Genomic DNA, 17,551 nt, shown 5'->3' with positions numbered 1-17,551 from the left:
CTATGTATCTGTGTATCTATCAATCATCTGTCTATCAATCCATATAGATATACATTTATATCTATCTGTATATTTATTTATCCATCCATTTATATGTATAAATATATGCATCTATTTATCTATCTTCATCATCATTTATTTATAAATGACATAAAAGCAGAAGGAAAATGTGGGGTTAAGGGAGAAACAGAACCCTTAAAATGGGAGGGATGACACCAGGGACATGCATATAAGCAAAGCACAATTTTATGCACATGTGAAATACCATAATGCAACCCGTTATTTTGAATACTAAAAATGAATTAAAAGAATAGCATCATTTTTACTTTTTTTTTTTTTGGAAAAGAGTTAATAATAGAAATACTACTTTAATTTACATAAATCTTGGGGTCTCATAACATTTCCTTGAATTTTAGCCTCATTTAATTTTTATATAATTAATTATTCATCTTGGGGACAGAGTTCTATGCACCCCCTCCCCATTTTCTCCATTTAGTCTAGCCAAAGCTGACTCTGAATCTCTGATCCTTCTGAATCCCCACCTGTAGGGTGCTGGGTTACAGGCTTCACCACCTGCCTGGCTTCATGTGGTGCTGGAGATCAAACCCAAGGCTTCATGCATGCCAGGCAAGCCCTCTACCAACTGAGCGCCATCCCAGCCCTTTTTACATGTCTTTGAAATTTTGTAAGGTTAAAAAAAAAAATCACCATATACTGAATGAATGATCAAAATGTAACTGGTGTGTTAATTTGTCACTGTGTTCTTTTCCAGCCACAGTTATTTTGCAAGCTGAGAAATTCCTCCGGGTAGTTTTATCCACAAACTCAATGCATTTTAAAGCTAGAGAGCTTTAAAATGTTGTCTGAGACGTTTCTCATTTCTGAATGCAGGATCTGCTCAACGATGCCGACATGTGCAGGAAGAAGATGCAGGCAGCCTCCACGCTCATTGATGGGCTGAGTGGAGAGAAAGTCCGGTGGACCCAGCAAAGTAAGGAGTTCAAGGCCCAGATTAATAGGTAGGTAGTCTTTGTAGGCGACCTTCTTAGCCACCCACTCCCTTTCCACCTCTTCGTGACATTGAGACCATTAATCCTACCTCCATCTACACGTCTCTGAATCCCCTGAAGGGACAAAGCTGTCTGCTGTACACATTTCTAGCAGGGTGGTGAGGGAAGGGTGCACATCTGGCGATGTTCCAGTTCATCGTTCACCAGGACTGCCTGACACTCATCTGATTCCCTGGGCTTACCCTCAGTGATTTCGAACATGTGCATTAGGCAGGGGCGAGGACTCAGTCAGTGATGGCCCTGCCTTGCAAACCTGTGAAAAGGCAAATGTTGTAGTGTATATGTGGAATCCCAGAACTAGGAGGGTAAAGAGACAAGTAGATCTCTGGGACCTCTCTGGTCAGCTAGTGAGCTCCAAGCCAGAGAGAAACACTGTCTCAAAAAAATAAAGTGGGGTGATAACCTGAGGAATGACAACTGGCATTGACCCTGGCCTATGTACAGGAGCACGGGCGCCCGTGCGTTTGCGCATGCGCGCTCACATACACATAGGTTCCTGCACATGTGAGTATGCAGACATATACACAAACATACATAAAGTGTTTGCCTAAGACAGGTTGTGAACAGAGTGTGTAAGAGGAAGAAGGCATGGCCCGCCTGTTTGCGGCTCCTCTGACCCACCCGAGTGTGACCCCGCCCACCCCTTTTTGCAGTCTTTCCACATCCAGGGGCAAAGCAAGATTATACCCTAGGCAAAGCAAGCCTGCACGGTGGCTTCTCCAGTGGCTCCCTCTGAGGAGAGGACATCTGCATTTTTTTTTTTTCTTCACAGACTCGTAGGTGATGTTCTGCTATGTACAGGCTTTCTCTCCTACCTCGGCCCCTTCAATCAGATATTTAGGAACTATTTGCTGAAAGACCAGTGGGAGTTGGAGTTGAAAGCGCGGAAAATCCCTTTCACCGAAAACCTGAATCTCATTGCAATGCTGGTGGACCCTCCAACAGTAAGTTTGACTCTTCCTGGCGATATCAGAATCTCAGCCTCCTTTTAGTTCTTACCATAAACAAGAAGCCAAAGAATGTCTGTTTTAATTTTCTGTAGTTGAAAACTTTATTTCCATTACTTACGACAGCTTTAATGGCTTTCTGGTTTAAAATGTTAATTCTGTTACATTTTCTTTCAAAGGTTTGAGGCAAAGGTAGGCACCACCTAGGTATTATATTATGTACATAAATATAATATATATTAGGTATTGTATATTATACATATGAGGTACTTATGTATGTAAATATAATATATTAAGCATTATATATATTATATATGAGATATTTATGTATGTAAATATATATTGGGGATTACATATGTTATATATATTAGGTATTATAGTGTATTAGTTTCTTTTCTTACTGCTGTGACAAAATAATCTAAGGAAAAAAGGATTTGTTTTGGCCCACAGTTAGAGGGTAAAGTCCTTCACGGCAGGGGAAGCCATTGAGTGGCTGGTCACACTGTATCCGAAGTCAGGAAGCAGAGAGAGGAGGAAGATGCCAGTGTAAAGGTCTCCTTTCTTTCTTTCTTTCTTTCTTTCTTTCTTTCTTTCTTTCTTTCTTTCTTCCTTTCTTTCTTTCTTTTTTTTATTCATTGAGGGACCCCAGATCATTGGATGGATGGCACCACAAAAATTCCGAATGGGCCTTTCCTCCCCTCTGGAATCTCTCAGAGGCCTTCACAGGCAGCCCTGAAGCTTGTCTCCCAGGTAACTACAAACCCAGTCAAACCGACGCTGGAGATTAGCCACCTGGAACAGTGACACCCTGACATGCTCGGGTACCGATGACCATCGGCAAGCCTGACTTGCGGGGATTTTGAGACCAATGTCAGTTGGTATCAAACTTGCCAAGCTCCTGAGGTCACAAGTGCTTCCCAGGCAGTTTGTATTCAAACTGAATTCCCGTGTTGCAAATAGGCTGGGAGAGGCAAGGCTGTGGTTTTCCCTTGCTTTGTATTTAAAGGTTAAGAAGTAGCCTCTGGTTTAAACAATGTTACAGGGGGTGGATTACACATAGGAGATACATGGGGCACTGTACGCCAAGGTGGGTCCAGATAGCTCTCAGTGAGCTGGGTCTTTGGAGGTGCTAGGGGGTGATTTAGCAAAGGTGGATTCTGGTTGCTTCATGGGCTCTCTGGGGGATTTCATTGGCCATGATGTAATCCCACTTAAATTTGCAGAAGGAAATCGCCATGCTTACCACTGATGAACTCCTACCGGTGTATCCCAGCCAGAGTCTCCCCAGCTGTGCAATTATTTCTGCATCAGCCTTGTAGGCAGAACCAGAGGGCAGGAAGAGGAGAAGCACTGGGAGATAAGGGCTATCTTCTTCTCTGACACTGGCTTACTTTCACAACCTCTTCTGTATATATGTGTATATACATATACACACATATCACACACACACACACACACACACACACACACACACAGGTATATATAATCAGTCTAAGAGGACAAACCCAGATATATCTATTAGATCAATAATAAGGACACATGTCCCGTTCTTAGTACCCACATTGGGTGGCTATCAGCCCCTGTACCTCCAGGTCTGGGGGGAAAGAACTCTTTCTTCTTGCCTCTGCAAGCAGTACACTCCCTCATGTATACAAAAACCATCCACCCACACATACATGGACAAATTAAAAATGTAGATGCTAACTATCGAAATCTGCTTTCTGATTCTAAACTTAGTTACCATCACTTGGCTCGTATTTGCCGGTTGGTTTGGTTTTTTACCCCTCCCCCCCCCCATTAGATACCCCAAATGGAAACACGTGCTTAAATGATTTCCGTGTAACGTTATAAGCTCTCAATGGCCAACCATCACATTCCTGTTCTTTGAGCGGGCATCCTCCCATGTCGTCTCCCTCTTCAGATTGGCGAGTGGGGCCTGCAGGGACTCCCTGGGGATGACTTGTCAATTCAGAATGGCATTATTGTGACAAAGGCCACCAGATACCCTCTGCTCATTGATCCCCAGACTCAGGGGAAAACGTGGATCAAATCGAAGGAGAAAGAAAACGACCTGCAGGTATGTCTGACTTGGGTATATATAAACCAGAATGCCCTCTCAAAGTCTCAGCAGAATCTGCCACGCATGAAGCTGTCTGTGCTCTGGGCTTGCTATTCCTGTAACAAATACTTAGTTGCTGGAATCACCAACCCTATGAAGCCCATATGAAAGATAAACAATCCAGATATTATAATTATAAGCCATATGCCTAGATTAGGCAGATCTAACAATGTACTAACTTCTTCCCCAGCTGTAAGAACCCTTGCTACTTGCGGTTTCTTCCGGCCACGTGGTTCTGGTCCATCATGGCCTCCATCTCTTCTTCCTTTGTCCCCCCTTTCTCCCTCCACTTGCCCCTCCACTCTCAAGCCTCCAGTCCCACCTTTCCCCTCCACTGCCCAATCACAGGCTCTAGCCCTTTATCGACCCGCTAAAATGGGGAGAAGTCTCACATAGCCTCTCCTGATGGTCTGCTCGGTTAGAGGCAACCCTTCTTGAGGGACCAATATTTAGCATTAGAATACAAGCAGCATCAGACCAACCCACTACATGCTTGAGGTTAACCAGCTTTATTGGTCGGTTGAGTTGCTTCGGGCTGAGGCAGCACACGATGGCGGTCGTATATGGCAAATACCATTCGCCATGGCCAGAACGTAGAAGAAATTGAAAGACCATGGTGCTTCTGTTGCCTTTAAAGGTATAGCCTGGACATAGATTCATCCCTCTAGCCTCTATCTCTTGGTGTTCCCTGCATCTTCCTGTAGCTCCATGATGGAAAGCGAATCTTTGACCAGCAGCCCTTTGGGATCGTTCCAGATGTAAACTGTCACGTCACTTCCGGCCAGCGCTTGCTGGTTTGTACTCTTGTGCATCAGCAGTTTGGGGCAACAGTTCGGATGATGTAATTCCTTTTGTATTCTTTTTGCTTATCTGTCCATTTATTTTTAGGGTCTTGCTCTCTCGGATGCCACTCTGGCCTTTAACTTTGCACGTGGGCAAGGATGACTTTGAACTTCTAATCCCTCCCTTTTGCCTCCACCTCCCCACTCTTTCCATTCCTGCTCTTGCTCTCCGTGTCTCTCTTCATTTCCCTGACAGGATAACTGTGGCCAGCCACGAATGTGGCTCTTGTGCCGGACTAATGGAAAAGCAGCAGGAATAGTGTCCCCGAGGCTGGTTCCTGCCAGTCCTGCCTTGGCCCTTGTCAGCGCACACGCACCCATGTTCAGCATTGCCTGTACTGCCTCCTGTGGTGTTAATTTTAAACTGGGGTTACACAAAGTCAGGATTAGAACACTGCTGGCTCCTTCAGGGATTACGTTACCACTGATGTTTTCAGCTAGCAATATGGACCATTTGGTGTTTCTGATATCCTGTTCCCAGAGTTCCTCATGCCCCACACATTCTAAAAACTTGCTATTATATTTGTTTACACGCATATGTGTGTGTATACACATGTGCATATATACCTGTGTGTGCCACAGACACCATGACCAAGGCAGCTCTTATAAGGACAACATTTAATTGGGGCTGGCTTATAGGTTCAGAGGTTCAGTCCATTATCATCAAGGCAGAAACATGGCAGCATCCAGGCAGGCATGGTGCAGGAGGAGCTGAGAGTTCTACATCTTCATCTGAAGGCTCCTAGCAGAATATGGCTTCCAGGCAGCTAGGATGAGGGTCTTAAAGCCCACACCCACAGTGACACATCTACTCCAACAAGGCCACACCTTCTAACAGTGCCACTCCCTGGACCGAGCGTATACAAACCATCACAGTTATATTATTTTTACTAATTAGAATGTTTCCACCCTTCTGGTCTATCCATTTAGATCTCACACCAAAGTCTTAATCAGTATTTACCTTCAAAGCCTCTTCTCATCCAGTGCTTGCTTCATTAAGACTTCTCCATGTCCCTCCCTTTCGAGGCCCATCTGACTTTTGCTTGTAGTTCTGTCCTGGACTCCGAGTCTGACTTGAATTACTGCTCTTTGCACATTTCTCTCTTTTATTTCTGAGCCATAAACTTCCTGCTAGTCAGGTTTATGGTTTTCTCCATGTTTATATTTTCTACACAGCTCTTACATTCTGTAGGAAATTCCAATATTTATGGAATTTAAATGAATCCATCAAAGTGCACCATCACTACTGGGGGAGGTCATGTGACCATCTTGATAAATGTAGGTAGGAGAGTACCCAGCAACATCACATGCACATTCATGACAACGCTCCGGTAAACTAACAAGATGGGGGGTCACCTCTAACCCCATGAAGAGCTTTTATGAGAAGCTATGACAAGGGTGATATTTAATACAGAATTATAGACAGATTTTCTACTGAGTTCTGGGAGGGACCTTTGGCTTCTCAGTATATCACTTATGACATTTTTATTTTATTGATTTTTAAATTTTTATTATGTATAACATATATACATGTATGTATGTATGTATGTATGTATGTATGCATATATGTATGCATTGCTTTTTGAGGCAGAGTTTCTCTGTGTAACAGAGCCCTGGCTGTTCTGGACTCACACTGTAGACCAGGCTGGCCTTGAACTCACAGAGATCCACCTGCCTCTCCCTCCCAAGCACTGGGACATTTAATGTGTGGAATACCACACCCGGCTCTGACGTTATTTTCTACAGACTTATTTTAGCCTCGTTATGTGTATCCGTGTGTTTCTGTATGCCGGTATGTGCACATGAGTGTAGTACCTGTGGAGGCCAACAGTGCATCAGCTCTCTGGAGCTGGAGTTATAAGTGATCGTAAACTGCCCAGTGTGTGTGTGTGTGCTGGGAACCGAACTCGGGTCTTCTAGAAGAGCAGTAAGATCTTCTAACCACTGAACTACCCCCCTGTCATTCTTATAAATATTTATTATCACCTATTCAGAGGGGCCCAGAGAAGATAGAGCTAGATGGCGGTGCCTGGCTGTCTGTGAGTGATTCTAGTTAGACAGATTTGGTAAGATGATTCCATGACAACTCCCGTCTGCGGGGAGCTCTGGCGTTGCATCTGAGAGCGCCCCCTTTTTTTCTTCTGTGTCACAGACACTGCATCTTTGCCTTAGTTTTTGCTTATTGCTTTTATTTTATTTCATTATTTTTCACACTGCTCTTTCAATTCCCAGTCAGCCATCCAACAGATGTCTTGCTTTCCACTTAGCAACTGGGGTGCTGTTGGGGACAGTTTTAGACTAAGGAGCTCCTTATCTTCAGGTGACATCTCTGAACCACAAGTACTTCCGCACACACCTGGAGGACAGCCTCTCGTTGGGTCGCCCCCTTCTCATCGAGGACATTCGAGAGGAGCTGGACCCGGCTCTGGATAATGTGCTGGAGAAGAACTTCATCAAGTCGGGCACCGCTTTCAAGGTGAGGCTGCTTTCAAGGTGATGAGTTTGTGCCGGAAGACAAGGGTGGCATCTGCTTGGCATTGGTACAGTAGTGGAGCCATCTCTTTGGGGTGGTGATGTGTTGTACACTGGAAACCAGCATTCCCAGGCAACACTCACCGTTTCTTCTAGGTGGCCGCTTCTACACACCAAAAGCTTGTTTCGTGCCCATCCTCTTCCAAAGTAGTAGCTGTTAGCTTTTCTTTTAAAAACACATTTCATCTTACTTACGTGTATGTTTGTATGGGGGTTATGTGCCTGTGAGTGCAGGTACACTCCAAAGCCAGAAGAGGGCCTCCATCCCCTGCAGTTGGAGGTTCAAGGTGGTTGTGAGCAGCTAACATGTGGGTGCTGGGAACTGAACTTGGGTCCACTGCAAGAGCAGCATTGTCCCTAACCACAGAGCCATTCCTCCAGCTCCAACTTTGCTTTGCTTTGAGTGGATTTATTCTTAATTGGGAAATAACAGTCACACATATTTATGGGATACAATGTATCATATGTGGTAGAGTTGTTGGAACAGTTCTTGAAAACTGACCTTTCAGTGGATACATACAAATGAAACACATTGATGGGTGCCAGGCAGTTTTTTTTTTTTTTTTTTTTTTTTTAATGATATATAGAACAATCCTCAAAAGAGCATTCAATTCACTTGGTTGAAATTAGATAGGAAACAGGTTTCTTACCTTAATAACAATATTAAGGTAACAATTAATGTGTTACACAGAAATTATATACGTGTGTGTATATATATAATTCTAGCTGTATGTTAGAAAAGTGGCCTTGCAAGCCAAATACACATTCAAATTCAAGAAAACCTGGATCTCCTCACCAAAGAAAATAGCATTTTAATAAAGCCTGGAGACATTGATTTGTCCATTTCTGTCTTTACTAACTTTCAATCTAAACTCAATTGACTTTCTAGAAGCCATGGAATTCTGCTCTCAACTGTTGATGATAACACAAATTGTTTTCAATATAAGTGTCTCCTTTTTTAATTGGTCTCATTCTCTACTTTGAAGGTTCATTGGTTTTATTTCTTGATAAATGGCAGTGTTTTAGCTTTGATTGGTTCACTTCCCATTTGTTAATTTCCTTCCTATTGGGGAATAGGTGAAGAATGAGGGTTTTCTCCTTAAACACAGATTTACTTAGGATGTTTTTCTTTTCTTTTTTTTTTTAAAGAACATTTTCTTAACCATGTGACTTTTAAAAAAAACCCTGTGTGTGTGTTTGTGTATATGTGTGCATGTGTATATGTGTGTATGTGTGTTTGTGTATGTATGTGTATTCGTATGTTTGTGTGTGTATATGTGTATGTGTTTGTGTATGTTTAAGTGTGTGTTTTTTTGTGTTTGTGTATGCATGTGTTTGTGTGTATACTTGTGTGTGTTTATGTGTATTTGTTTGTATATGTGTGATGTGTGTGTTTGTGTGTGTGTGTGTGTAGACCTGGGGTTGTGTGTGTGTATATGTGTTTGTGTATATGTGTGTGTGTTTGTCTATATGTGTGTATGTGTTTGTTTGTGTGTGTGTGTGTGTGTGTGTGTGTGTGTGTGTGTGTGTATAGGCCTGAGGTTGATGTCTGGACTCACTCTGTATCAGTCTCCCAGCCTCTTTCCTGAGGCCCTGAGGCAGATCTCTCAGAATTCACTGAATGACTAGCCCCCTCTCCAGCTTGCTTTGGGGATCTCCTGTCCTTGCTTTCAGACTTCGTAATTACAATTACAGGTAGGTTGCCAGGCTCACCCAGAATCTTTCACGGAATCTGGGCATCCAAACTTCACTCATCATGCTTTTGAGACAAGCAATTTAACAGCTGAAGCATCCCCGAAACCCCGCAGTGTGAATTCTTTTATTTACCATTGTTTTAGTCTTTCGATAAATGTATATGGAACACTGAGTGCCTACTTAAGCCTAGAGGAGTGAATTCAATTTAATGGGGGAAAAATGGAGAGAATGAATTCAACGTCCCCAAGAATTCTTTTTGTGTCCCCGTGAGATTACAAAGTTGAAATTTTCCTTGCCAGAAAAGGGAGCTAAGAATATAATCTTGGTGATTTCGTTGGCAACTGTGAATTCACCCCCAATTTGGAATCACCATTAAAAGTATTTAGTTGACAGGAGCTGGAAAGATGGCGCAGCCTATGCTTCTCTTCCAGGAGACCTGGGTCTAGTTCCCAGGATCCACATGGCAGCTCACAACATGGTAACTCCAGTACCAGGGATCTAATCTCCTCTTCTGATCTCTATGGCGACCAGACATACATGTGACAAATATATACATGCGGGGAAAACACTCGTACACTCTATATATACTCACAGGGTACCATGTGGTGGGTATTCATGTAAAGTATATACTGTTGACCCTAATCAAATAAATAAATAAACTCCTCTCCTCACACCCACTCCCCTTACCCCCACCAGCACCAAATAACCTGCATTGAATTCTTGGCTTCTAGGAGCTCCATGCTTTAGGATTCCATATCTAAATGTGAAATCACGTGTAGTGTCTGTCCTCCCAGGCCTGGTTGCTTTGTACACCACATTTAAGTACCATGGGAAGTTACGGAGCCATACTGAGGCTATTTAAAGGACCTTGAGCTCTTGCCCTGAGTTATAGGGAGGCTCCCATCCCATTTAAGATCACAATCCATTAGAGATGCAAGTCATTTAAAAGTGCTGTGTGGGTTCCACCTGTTTTTTAAAAAGTCAAAACTCAAGTGTGGGTTTTTTTTTTTTTTTCAATATCCTACCACTAGTAGTGTTTTAAGGTCAATATTATGTTTCTGGTAACTCTGTTGTCAGACATGTTGGCGATGTGACCACGGAATGCAGAAAAGAAGGATAATTCTAGAAACACGACACAGTTCTTCATCTTGTTCTAATGTTTTCATCTGGGGGTGGGGAGAATAAGAGAATTAATGGGAGTTATAAATGCTGTAATTTTGAAGTCAGGCCTTATATGCGTCCAGGTTTTTCGTTATTCCCTGTTGGTTTAGATCTGTTCTTTATTGGATTTGCTTTGGATGGCCACTAAGAACATCTTCAGACAGAGGCACCAATAAATCCGAATTACTCAAAATTGGACAGGCTTTGTTATTTAAGATCTGTAATGACGGTTTCTCAACTCTTCCTTCCCAATTTATCCAGATGTCACAGCCTTGACCCCTGGGATACTCACTCCTGTCTTGAGCCCCCAGTGTCCTCCCCATCTTTTAAGCTGGTTGTGTTTTTTCTTTTAGGTTATACAATGTAAACATTGAGGTTAAAATTTCATTTTGGAATTTAATACCTATTTACATCCTTTCTGCTCCCTCGTTGTGTTCCAGTTCCTGTGTCTGCCCCTGAGCTCTAAAACCCATGACTTCTCCAGTTATTCTTGTTACACACACACACACACACACACACACACACACACACACCACTGAGAGCATTTAGTGTTGCTTATGTATATATGTGCTTAGGGGCCGACCCTGTTGGGATTGGATAACCTATCAGGAGCTTTGTCTCTGGAGAAGATGCACTCTCTCTCTTGCCTGTGGTTTTTCTAGAAGTTTCTCCCATTTGTGTCCGTATGTGAATTGGGGCCATCACAGTGCGGGTCTTGTTTAGGTGATGTTAAGCCATTTCCCAACTGTTCATCTGACCTTGTGTAGGTGAAAGTGGGTGATAAGGAATGTGACATCATGGACACGTTTAAACTTTACATCACCACGAAATTGCCAAACCCTGCCTTCACCCCTGAGATCAACGCCAAGACGTCCGTCATCGATTTCACCGTCACCATGAAAGGATTGGAGAACCAGTTACTCAGGAGGGTCATTCTCACAGAGAAACAGGTAATGGCTCTCAAGGTGAAAGCTCTAAGTCACAAGTAGTGAGTTAAATTACAATGGCTTAGGTGGGCCAGTGAGATGGCCGCAGCAGGTCACAGTGCTTGCTACCAAGCCTGGAGACCTGAATCCGGTCCCTGGGACCCCCAGGGTGGAAGGAGGGACAACTCTTATGTTATTGCAAGGCTCCTCCAATAAACAAACAAATAAACAAATAAATGTAAAAAATAAAATAGACTAGGATGTTGTTATAGAAAATATGTGGAAAATATAGGCCAAAATCATACTTTCTCTTCTTAGCATAAGGAACTATTTCTTTCTCAGTGATAACTTCTGTTAGGCAATTATATGATTCAGTTATCTTCCATCCCCAGATAACACACACCTACACCCACACACATTTGCACACACGCTTGCAAACACACACGCACACCCACACACTACTTCACGCTTCTGCCCTTATATCTTTGGGTGTATTGATTCAATACATTTCAATCCATACTGCTGTGGATTGTCTGGAGACACCTGAAAAATTTAATAAAAACAACAATCCTAGAGAAAAAAGAAAATTCCCCTGCACAGCCATTACCAACTGTTGGGATTTCAAGATATTACAGAGTAATAATGTAATGATGCAGGGAACAATACTTCAAATGGAATTTCCGTTGGAGGACACAAACCAGTTGGGTATAACGAAGGGCGTTGGTGAAGCCAAGAATACCTCAGGCCCGCAATATTCTAAGAGCTAGATATGAGACCAGAGTAACTTCTAGGATGTTCAGAAAACTCAATTTTATGCACAACATATATTTGCATATATTAACTGTATCTGCATAAAGCACCACCGAGTTTACACTTACCCTGATGTAATTCACTTCAGTATTCAAGGGAAAGGCAAGGTGAGGGAGAGGGAGAGCAGAGAGGCATACAGTGGGGGAGGAGAGGTGAGAAAAAGAGGGATAGATAGCCTCCAAGTGAGGAGAGGTATTCCAGACAGCAAAGAGATGTGATACCAACTCTCCTTCATGAGCAAAAAAACAGTAAGAACATTGAAAAAAAAGCCCCCTGTGGTTGAACAGGTGCTGGTGGCTTCTTTTGAATGGTTTCTCAGGGTTGTAGCTCTCCTCTGAGGCTGTACTACCCAAATCTCTGTCTGGTGCCCCCACATCTGTCTTTTTAACTTCCATTCCTCTTTAAAATGCCTACTGGCACACTTGTGCCAGGCTTGCCAGAGCTCAGTCAAGACGGGCCTCACAGGCAGGCTGGCCCCCTCCTGACAGCCCTGCTACGGAACCTCCAGAGGCCAGAGAGACGGGGTCTCACTCTGTGACAATACATACATTTTCCAGTTTGCCAGGTCTCCTGGAAGCTCCCAGATCATGCTGTAAGACTTAACAAAGGCCCACTATACCAGGACTCATGATTTTCCCTACTGTGTTAAAAAGGGACTGAGTGTGATTTCTCTGTTTGGGTTTTCCTATGTGCGTGCCTGTGTGAGCGTGTGTATGTTCATAATGTGGACATACATGTACATGTGAAGGCCAGAGACCTAGATCACATGTCTTTCTTGGTTATTTTCTACATTTTATTTATTTATTTCATATGAGCACACTGTCGCTGTCTTCAGACAGAAGAGGGTGTTGGATCCCATTACAGATGGTTGTGAGCCACCATGTGGGTGGTGGGACTTGAACTCAGGACCTCTGGAAGAGCAGTCCATCACTGAATCTGGAGCTCACCCGTTAGGCTAGGCTGACTGGCTAACAAGCCCCTGGATCCCTCCTGTCACCGAGTCTCTAGCCCTGCTCCACCGTGCCCAACTCTTTACACAGCTGCTGGGGAATCAGGATAAGCCCTCTCGCCTGCATGGTGAGCACTTCAGCATCTCCCGCACCTCTCCATCCCTAGGGATGATCATTTTAATGGAAACCATTCTTTAGTCTCCTGCAAGAGCATCCTCACTCATCACCCTGGCAAACCCTACAGCCGCGCCCGCAGGAGGGCAGGGGCATTAATCCGGGTGTGAGGACAGTCTATCCAGTCTATCTCTGGATATGCCAGTAACTATCTCCATGTTTTACTGGGATGCTATGCAAGGCGGGGGGGGGGGGGAGGGAGTTCCAGTCTATTTCTGCCAGTTACCATCTCGGTGTTTCACTGGGATACTATGCAGGGGGGGTTATCTTCTCCAGACGTAACTAACACCAGGGATGTAAAGGAAAGTCATTATGTTGCTGGGTGAGCCCCATCCTGCAGAGGCTCAAAGTTGATGCTCTTAAGAATTAAAAGTACACATGGCAAGCGCCCGCCTGTTAGTCACCAAGCTCTGGATGATTCTGGATGGATCAGGCAGACTGATTCAAGCCACGGAGGACATTTGACTCAGTGCGGGGCTGTGGCTTTCGATTGCCTCTTTGCTTCGAGAAGGCTTCTCAAATTAGTAGGGTTTCCAAAGCCGCTCTTGGCGAGGCACAGTCTCAAGTTAGCATCCTTGATTCACCTTGAAATATAATCCTAAATGCAAGATGTGATTCTGCATATAGATGAGAAAAACTCCAATAAAGTGTGTCAGAGAGGGACGGGGATTCGGCTCGGTTGGTAGAGCCCTTGCCCAGCATGCACAAACCCCTCAAGTATTAACAGCATGTGTGAGCACAAGCCTGTAGTTCCAGCACTGGGGAGGTGGGAGCAGAAGGATCGGAAGTTCAAGGCCATCCTCAGCTTCGTCATGAGTTTGAGGCTAGACTGGGCTCTATGAGATCCTGTGTCAAGAACAAAACAACAATCACACACACACACACACACACACACACACACACACACAAAAGTGTTAAAATTACTCTCATTTGGATTCTATCAATGTCCAACTTCTAGGATGTGGGGTCAGGGATGTAGCTCACGGGTTAATAAAGCACTTGGGGCGTTGAGATGCCCAGAGATGCAGGATTGGTGGAGCTGGTAGCAAATCTAGCTGTATCTGTGATCGCTGGGTTTAATGAGAAACTTGGCTTCAGGGATTAAAATGGAAGATCCATTCAGGATGGTCCCAAACATCAACCTTGCACGCACATCCACACACGTGTGAGCACCAATGCACGCAAAACCACGAACGTGCTTACACGTCCAACCCCTTCACAGATGTGAAAAAAAAAAAATGAACAAGGAAAAAGAGGTTGAGTATTATTAAGGTGATTTTCCTTTAGACCCTACAAGAAAGTTCTGTCATGGTTCAACATCCTGGGCTTGAAGAGTGGACCACGACTCCACAGGGTGGCGTCTGGGTTCTCAGGAGACTCACCGAAGTGTTTGGGAGCAGAGCATCTCTGGGGATTCGAACTTGGGTTCTCATGATTGCACGTCAGGCACTCTGCTGACCGGGCCATCTCTCAGCCACAGAGCTATGAAACGTTAGTGCCAGTGGGCATCTCTTTATTGATTATCCAGAGAAACATAAATATAAACAGTTTTGACCGATAATGATGATCTCTTCCACCATGCAAAAAGCAATTTCGTTTAGACCTCTGAAGTCGCCCGTAAAACGCCAGCGAGCCCGACTTCCCGAAAGCGTCGGTGACTTAGGGTTCTCAGATTCTTTTGTCTGTGTCTTGATTACAGGAGCTGGAGTCGGAGAGGGTTAAGCTCCTAGAGGACGTGACTTTCAATAAGCGGAAGATGAAGGAGCTGGAGGACAACCTGCTGTATAAGCTGAGCGCCACGAAAGGTACAGCACCATTAAGAGGCAATCAAGCCTCGGCTTCCACCGGAAGGAGGCTCGTTTACTTATGCGCCTTCCGGTGCCACCGTGACCACAGATCCCAGGCAGCAGCCAACTCACCAATGCAAAAGCAAGCAGGGTAGCTCCCAGGTAGACATTAAGGAAACATCACAGAGCATCTGATGTCTGAATTAGCAACCGGAGCCAGCCGGATGAGACTAGTACCGCCTTGTTGATAGAATCGTTCTCTCCTGAGAAAAACAAGGGCTCCTGAGCGGTGCCCCCGCAGCTACTGATGGCCTCATTTGCTTGCCCAAAGGATGCTAGCGCGTTCCATCTTTTTTATTTTTATTTTTATCGATCAGTCAGCCCTTTCATTTAGCACTGAAATGAAGCTCTTATGATAGGTCACGCACAACGCATGCCACCTGGGTCAGGAAAACGTGGCCACCCAAGGGCCTGGCTCATCTCAAAAGATTTCCCCCTGTAAGTCAAGGTTAGCAACTCTTCTGCATAGACAGACTCACACCACACCCCAGTTTGGGGAGGTACCCTCCCTGTAATACACTGAAGAAAACATATTTTCTGTGCAGACCTGTTATCCCAGCATTTGGGAGGCTGAGGCAGGAGGACCGCCAAGGGTAGTCAGGGCCACATAGCAAGACCTTGGCTCCAAACAAACAGACAAACAACCCCAAAATATTCATGAAAAGAAAATCAACAAACATGTCAGCATTTTTACTGGCAAATCACAGCGGCCTAGTTAAATCCCACCACGTGTTCGTAGTTTATGAATCCGTTCTGTTGTTACTTTAAATCCCTGGATCAGAAGAAAACAAAGCCTTGTTATCCCATAATGATAATGTCATTAGAATGCACACAAGGCCAGGTGTAGGGGCACATACACACCAGTAACCTTGGCTACTTGGGAGGCTGGGACACAGGGATGGAGACTGTGTCACAGCATAAGTAATATTAGTGAGATCTTGTCTCAAAACTTCGAAACAGAGCTGTGATTGTAGCTATGAGATAGCATGGGCCAAACACATGTTTTATATATATATATATATATATATATATATATATATATATATATATGTACGTACATACATACAGTGAACTTGCATGCCTTCTTTGCTTTTGCTGGTGATGTTGTGTATCTTTTGATGCAGTGACTTCTGCTCCGAGTGTTAACAAGTTGATCAGGAGGGCTGGCTTCCACTCTATTCAGGTTGATCTGTGTTAGAGATGTGAACTTGGTTACCTCTAACAAGAACTTTCACTGAAGAAGTAGGGAGAGAATTGTCCCACTCACCTGCTAGATCTGCCTAGGACCAGTGCTTGCATCCTTATAGCCTGAGACACTGGGTACATGGCCTGCAGACCTTAGGAAGAGTTGCTAAGGTGATATCGGGAGGTGGGGGGGAGGTGGGCGGGGGGGGGGGGTGAGAGCCTATCTCACGGGTGATGTTGGTACTGCTGGAGATGTGGTCATTATCTTAAAACATGTGAACCGACTGGGCAAGGGAGATGGCTCAGTCAGCTGTAAGCTTGCCTTGCCAAGCAAGAGGATGGATCTGAGTTGGGTCTACCAGAATCCATATTTAAAAGCCAGGCTCGGAGGGACATATGTGTAACCTCAGAGTTGGGAGGTCGAGACTATCGGATCACTGAGGCTCACTGGCCAGCCAGCCTAGGCTTCTTGCCAAGTCTCAGGCCAAGTGAGAGACCCTGTCTCAAAAAATAAGGGGTAGGGGGCAGGCTCTGAGGGACTACACCTGAGGTTGTCATGTACCTGCACATGAATGAAAATTACGCTCCCCCCACCACACACACACACATCAAAACAAAACCTGTCTTTTCAGTGAGTTTTCAGGTAGAGTTGAGGATGAAGAGCCCTCAGTAGGAATGTTTGGAAAAATCAAGACAGTGGGTGGCTGTCAGACCAGGAATCCTTTGGTATATTAAGTTCTACCTGCCTGTGGTACCTAGGAGAGTCGGGCTAGAAGCCAGTGTTGGTGTTGTGTCTGAAACGACACCCCTCGATCTTCAGCATTTTCTCTTTGTGCCTGCTATCTCGCTGTCTTTGGTTTTCAGGTTCCCTGGTGGACGACGAGTCTCTCATCGGCGTCCTGCGCATCACCAAACAGACAGCGGCGGAAGTGAGCGAAAAGCTCCACGTGGCGGCTGAAACGGAGATCAAGATCAACACTGCTCAGGAGGAGTTCCGGCCAGCGGCCACGCGAGGCAGCATCCTTTACTTCCTCATCACGGAGATGAGCATGGTCAACATCATGTACCAAACCTCACTGGCCCAGTTCTTGAAGTTATTTGACCAGTCCATGGCCAGGTAAGTCCACCCCACCTTCCCCTCAGTCGTTTCTAAAATGGTAACCTAAAGGTTTTTGTGGAGCCGGGAACATGGCTCAGTCTATAAGGTCTCTGCCATGGATGCACGAAGACTTGCGTTCAGAGTCTCGGCACCCACACCAAAGACCTGGGCGTGGCAACACAAACCTGTAAACC

The 17,551-nt window shown here is 44.6% G+C and overlaps 1 protein-coding gene across 1 annotated transcript in view; it reads left to right on the top strand.

Annotated features, from left to right (window-relative positions):
- The window catches only part of Dnah8 (dynein axonemal heavy chain 8), a 237,184-nt gene that overhangs the window by 143,677 nt on the left and 75,956 nt on the right, over window positions 1–17,551 (top strand). The window contains exons 71-77 of the mRNA XM_034524086.2: window positions 892–1,019; window positions 1,843–2,014; window positions 3,939–4,094; window positions 7,299–7,454; window positions 11,134–11,316; window positions 14,926–15,031; window positions 17,123–17,375. Coding sequence (XP_034379977.1) covers window positions 892–1,019; window positions 1,843–2,014; window positions 3,939–4,094; window positions 7,299–7,454; window positions 11,134–11,316; window positions 14,926–15,031; window positions 17,123–17,375 — 1,154 coding nt within the window. The remainder of the gene's footprint in view (window positions 1–891; window positions 1,020–1,842; window positions 2,015–3,938; window positions 4,095–7,298; window positions 7,455–11,133; window positions 11,317–14,925; window positions 15,032–17,122; window positions 17,376–17,551) is intronic.

Source organism: Arvicanthis niloticus, chromosome 20 (assembly GCF_011762505.2).
Source record: "Arvicanthis niloticus isolate mArvNil1 chromosome 20, mArvNil1.pat.X, whole genome shotgun sequence".
NCBI lineage: Eukaryota > Metazoa > Chordata > Mammalia > Rodentia > Muridae > Arvicanthis > Arvicanthis niloticus.
The sequence above is the reverse complement of the archived record's forward strand: the minus strand, read 5'-3'. Positions and strand labels throughout refer to the sequence as shown.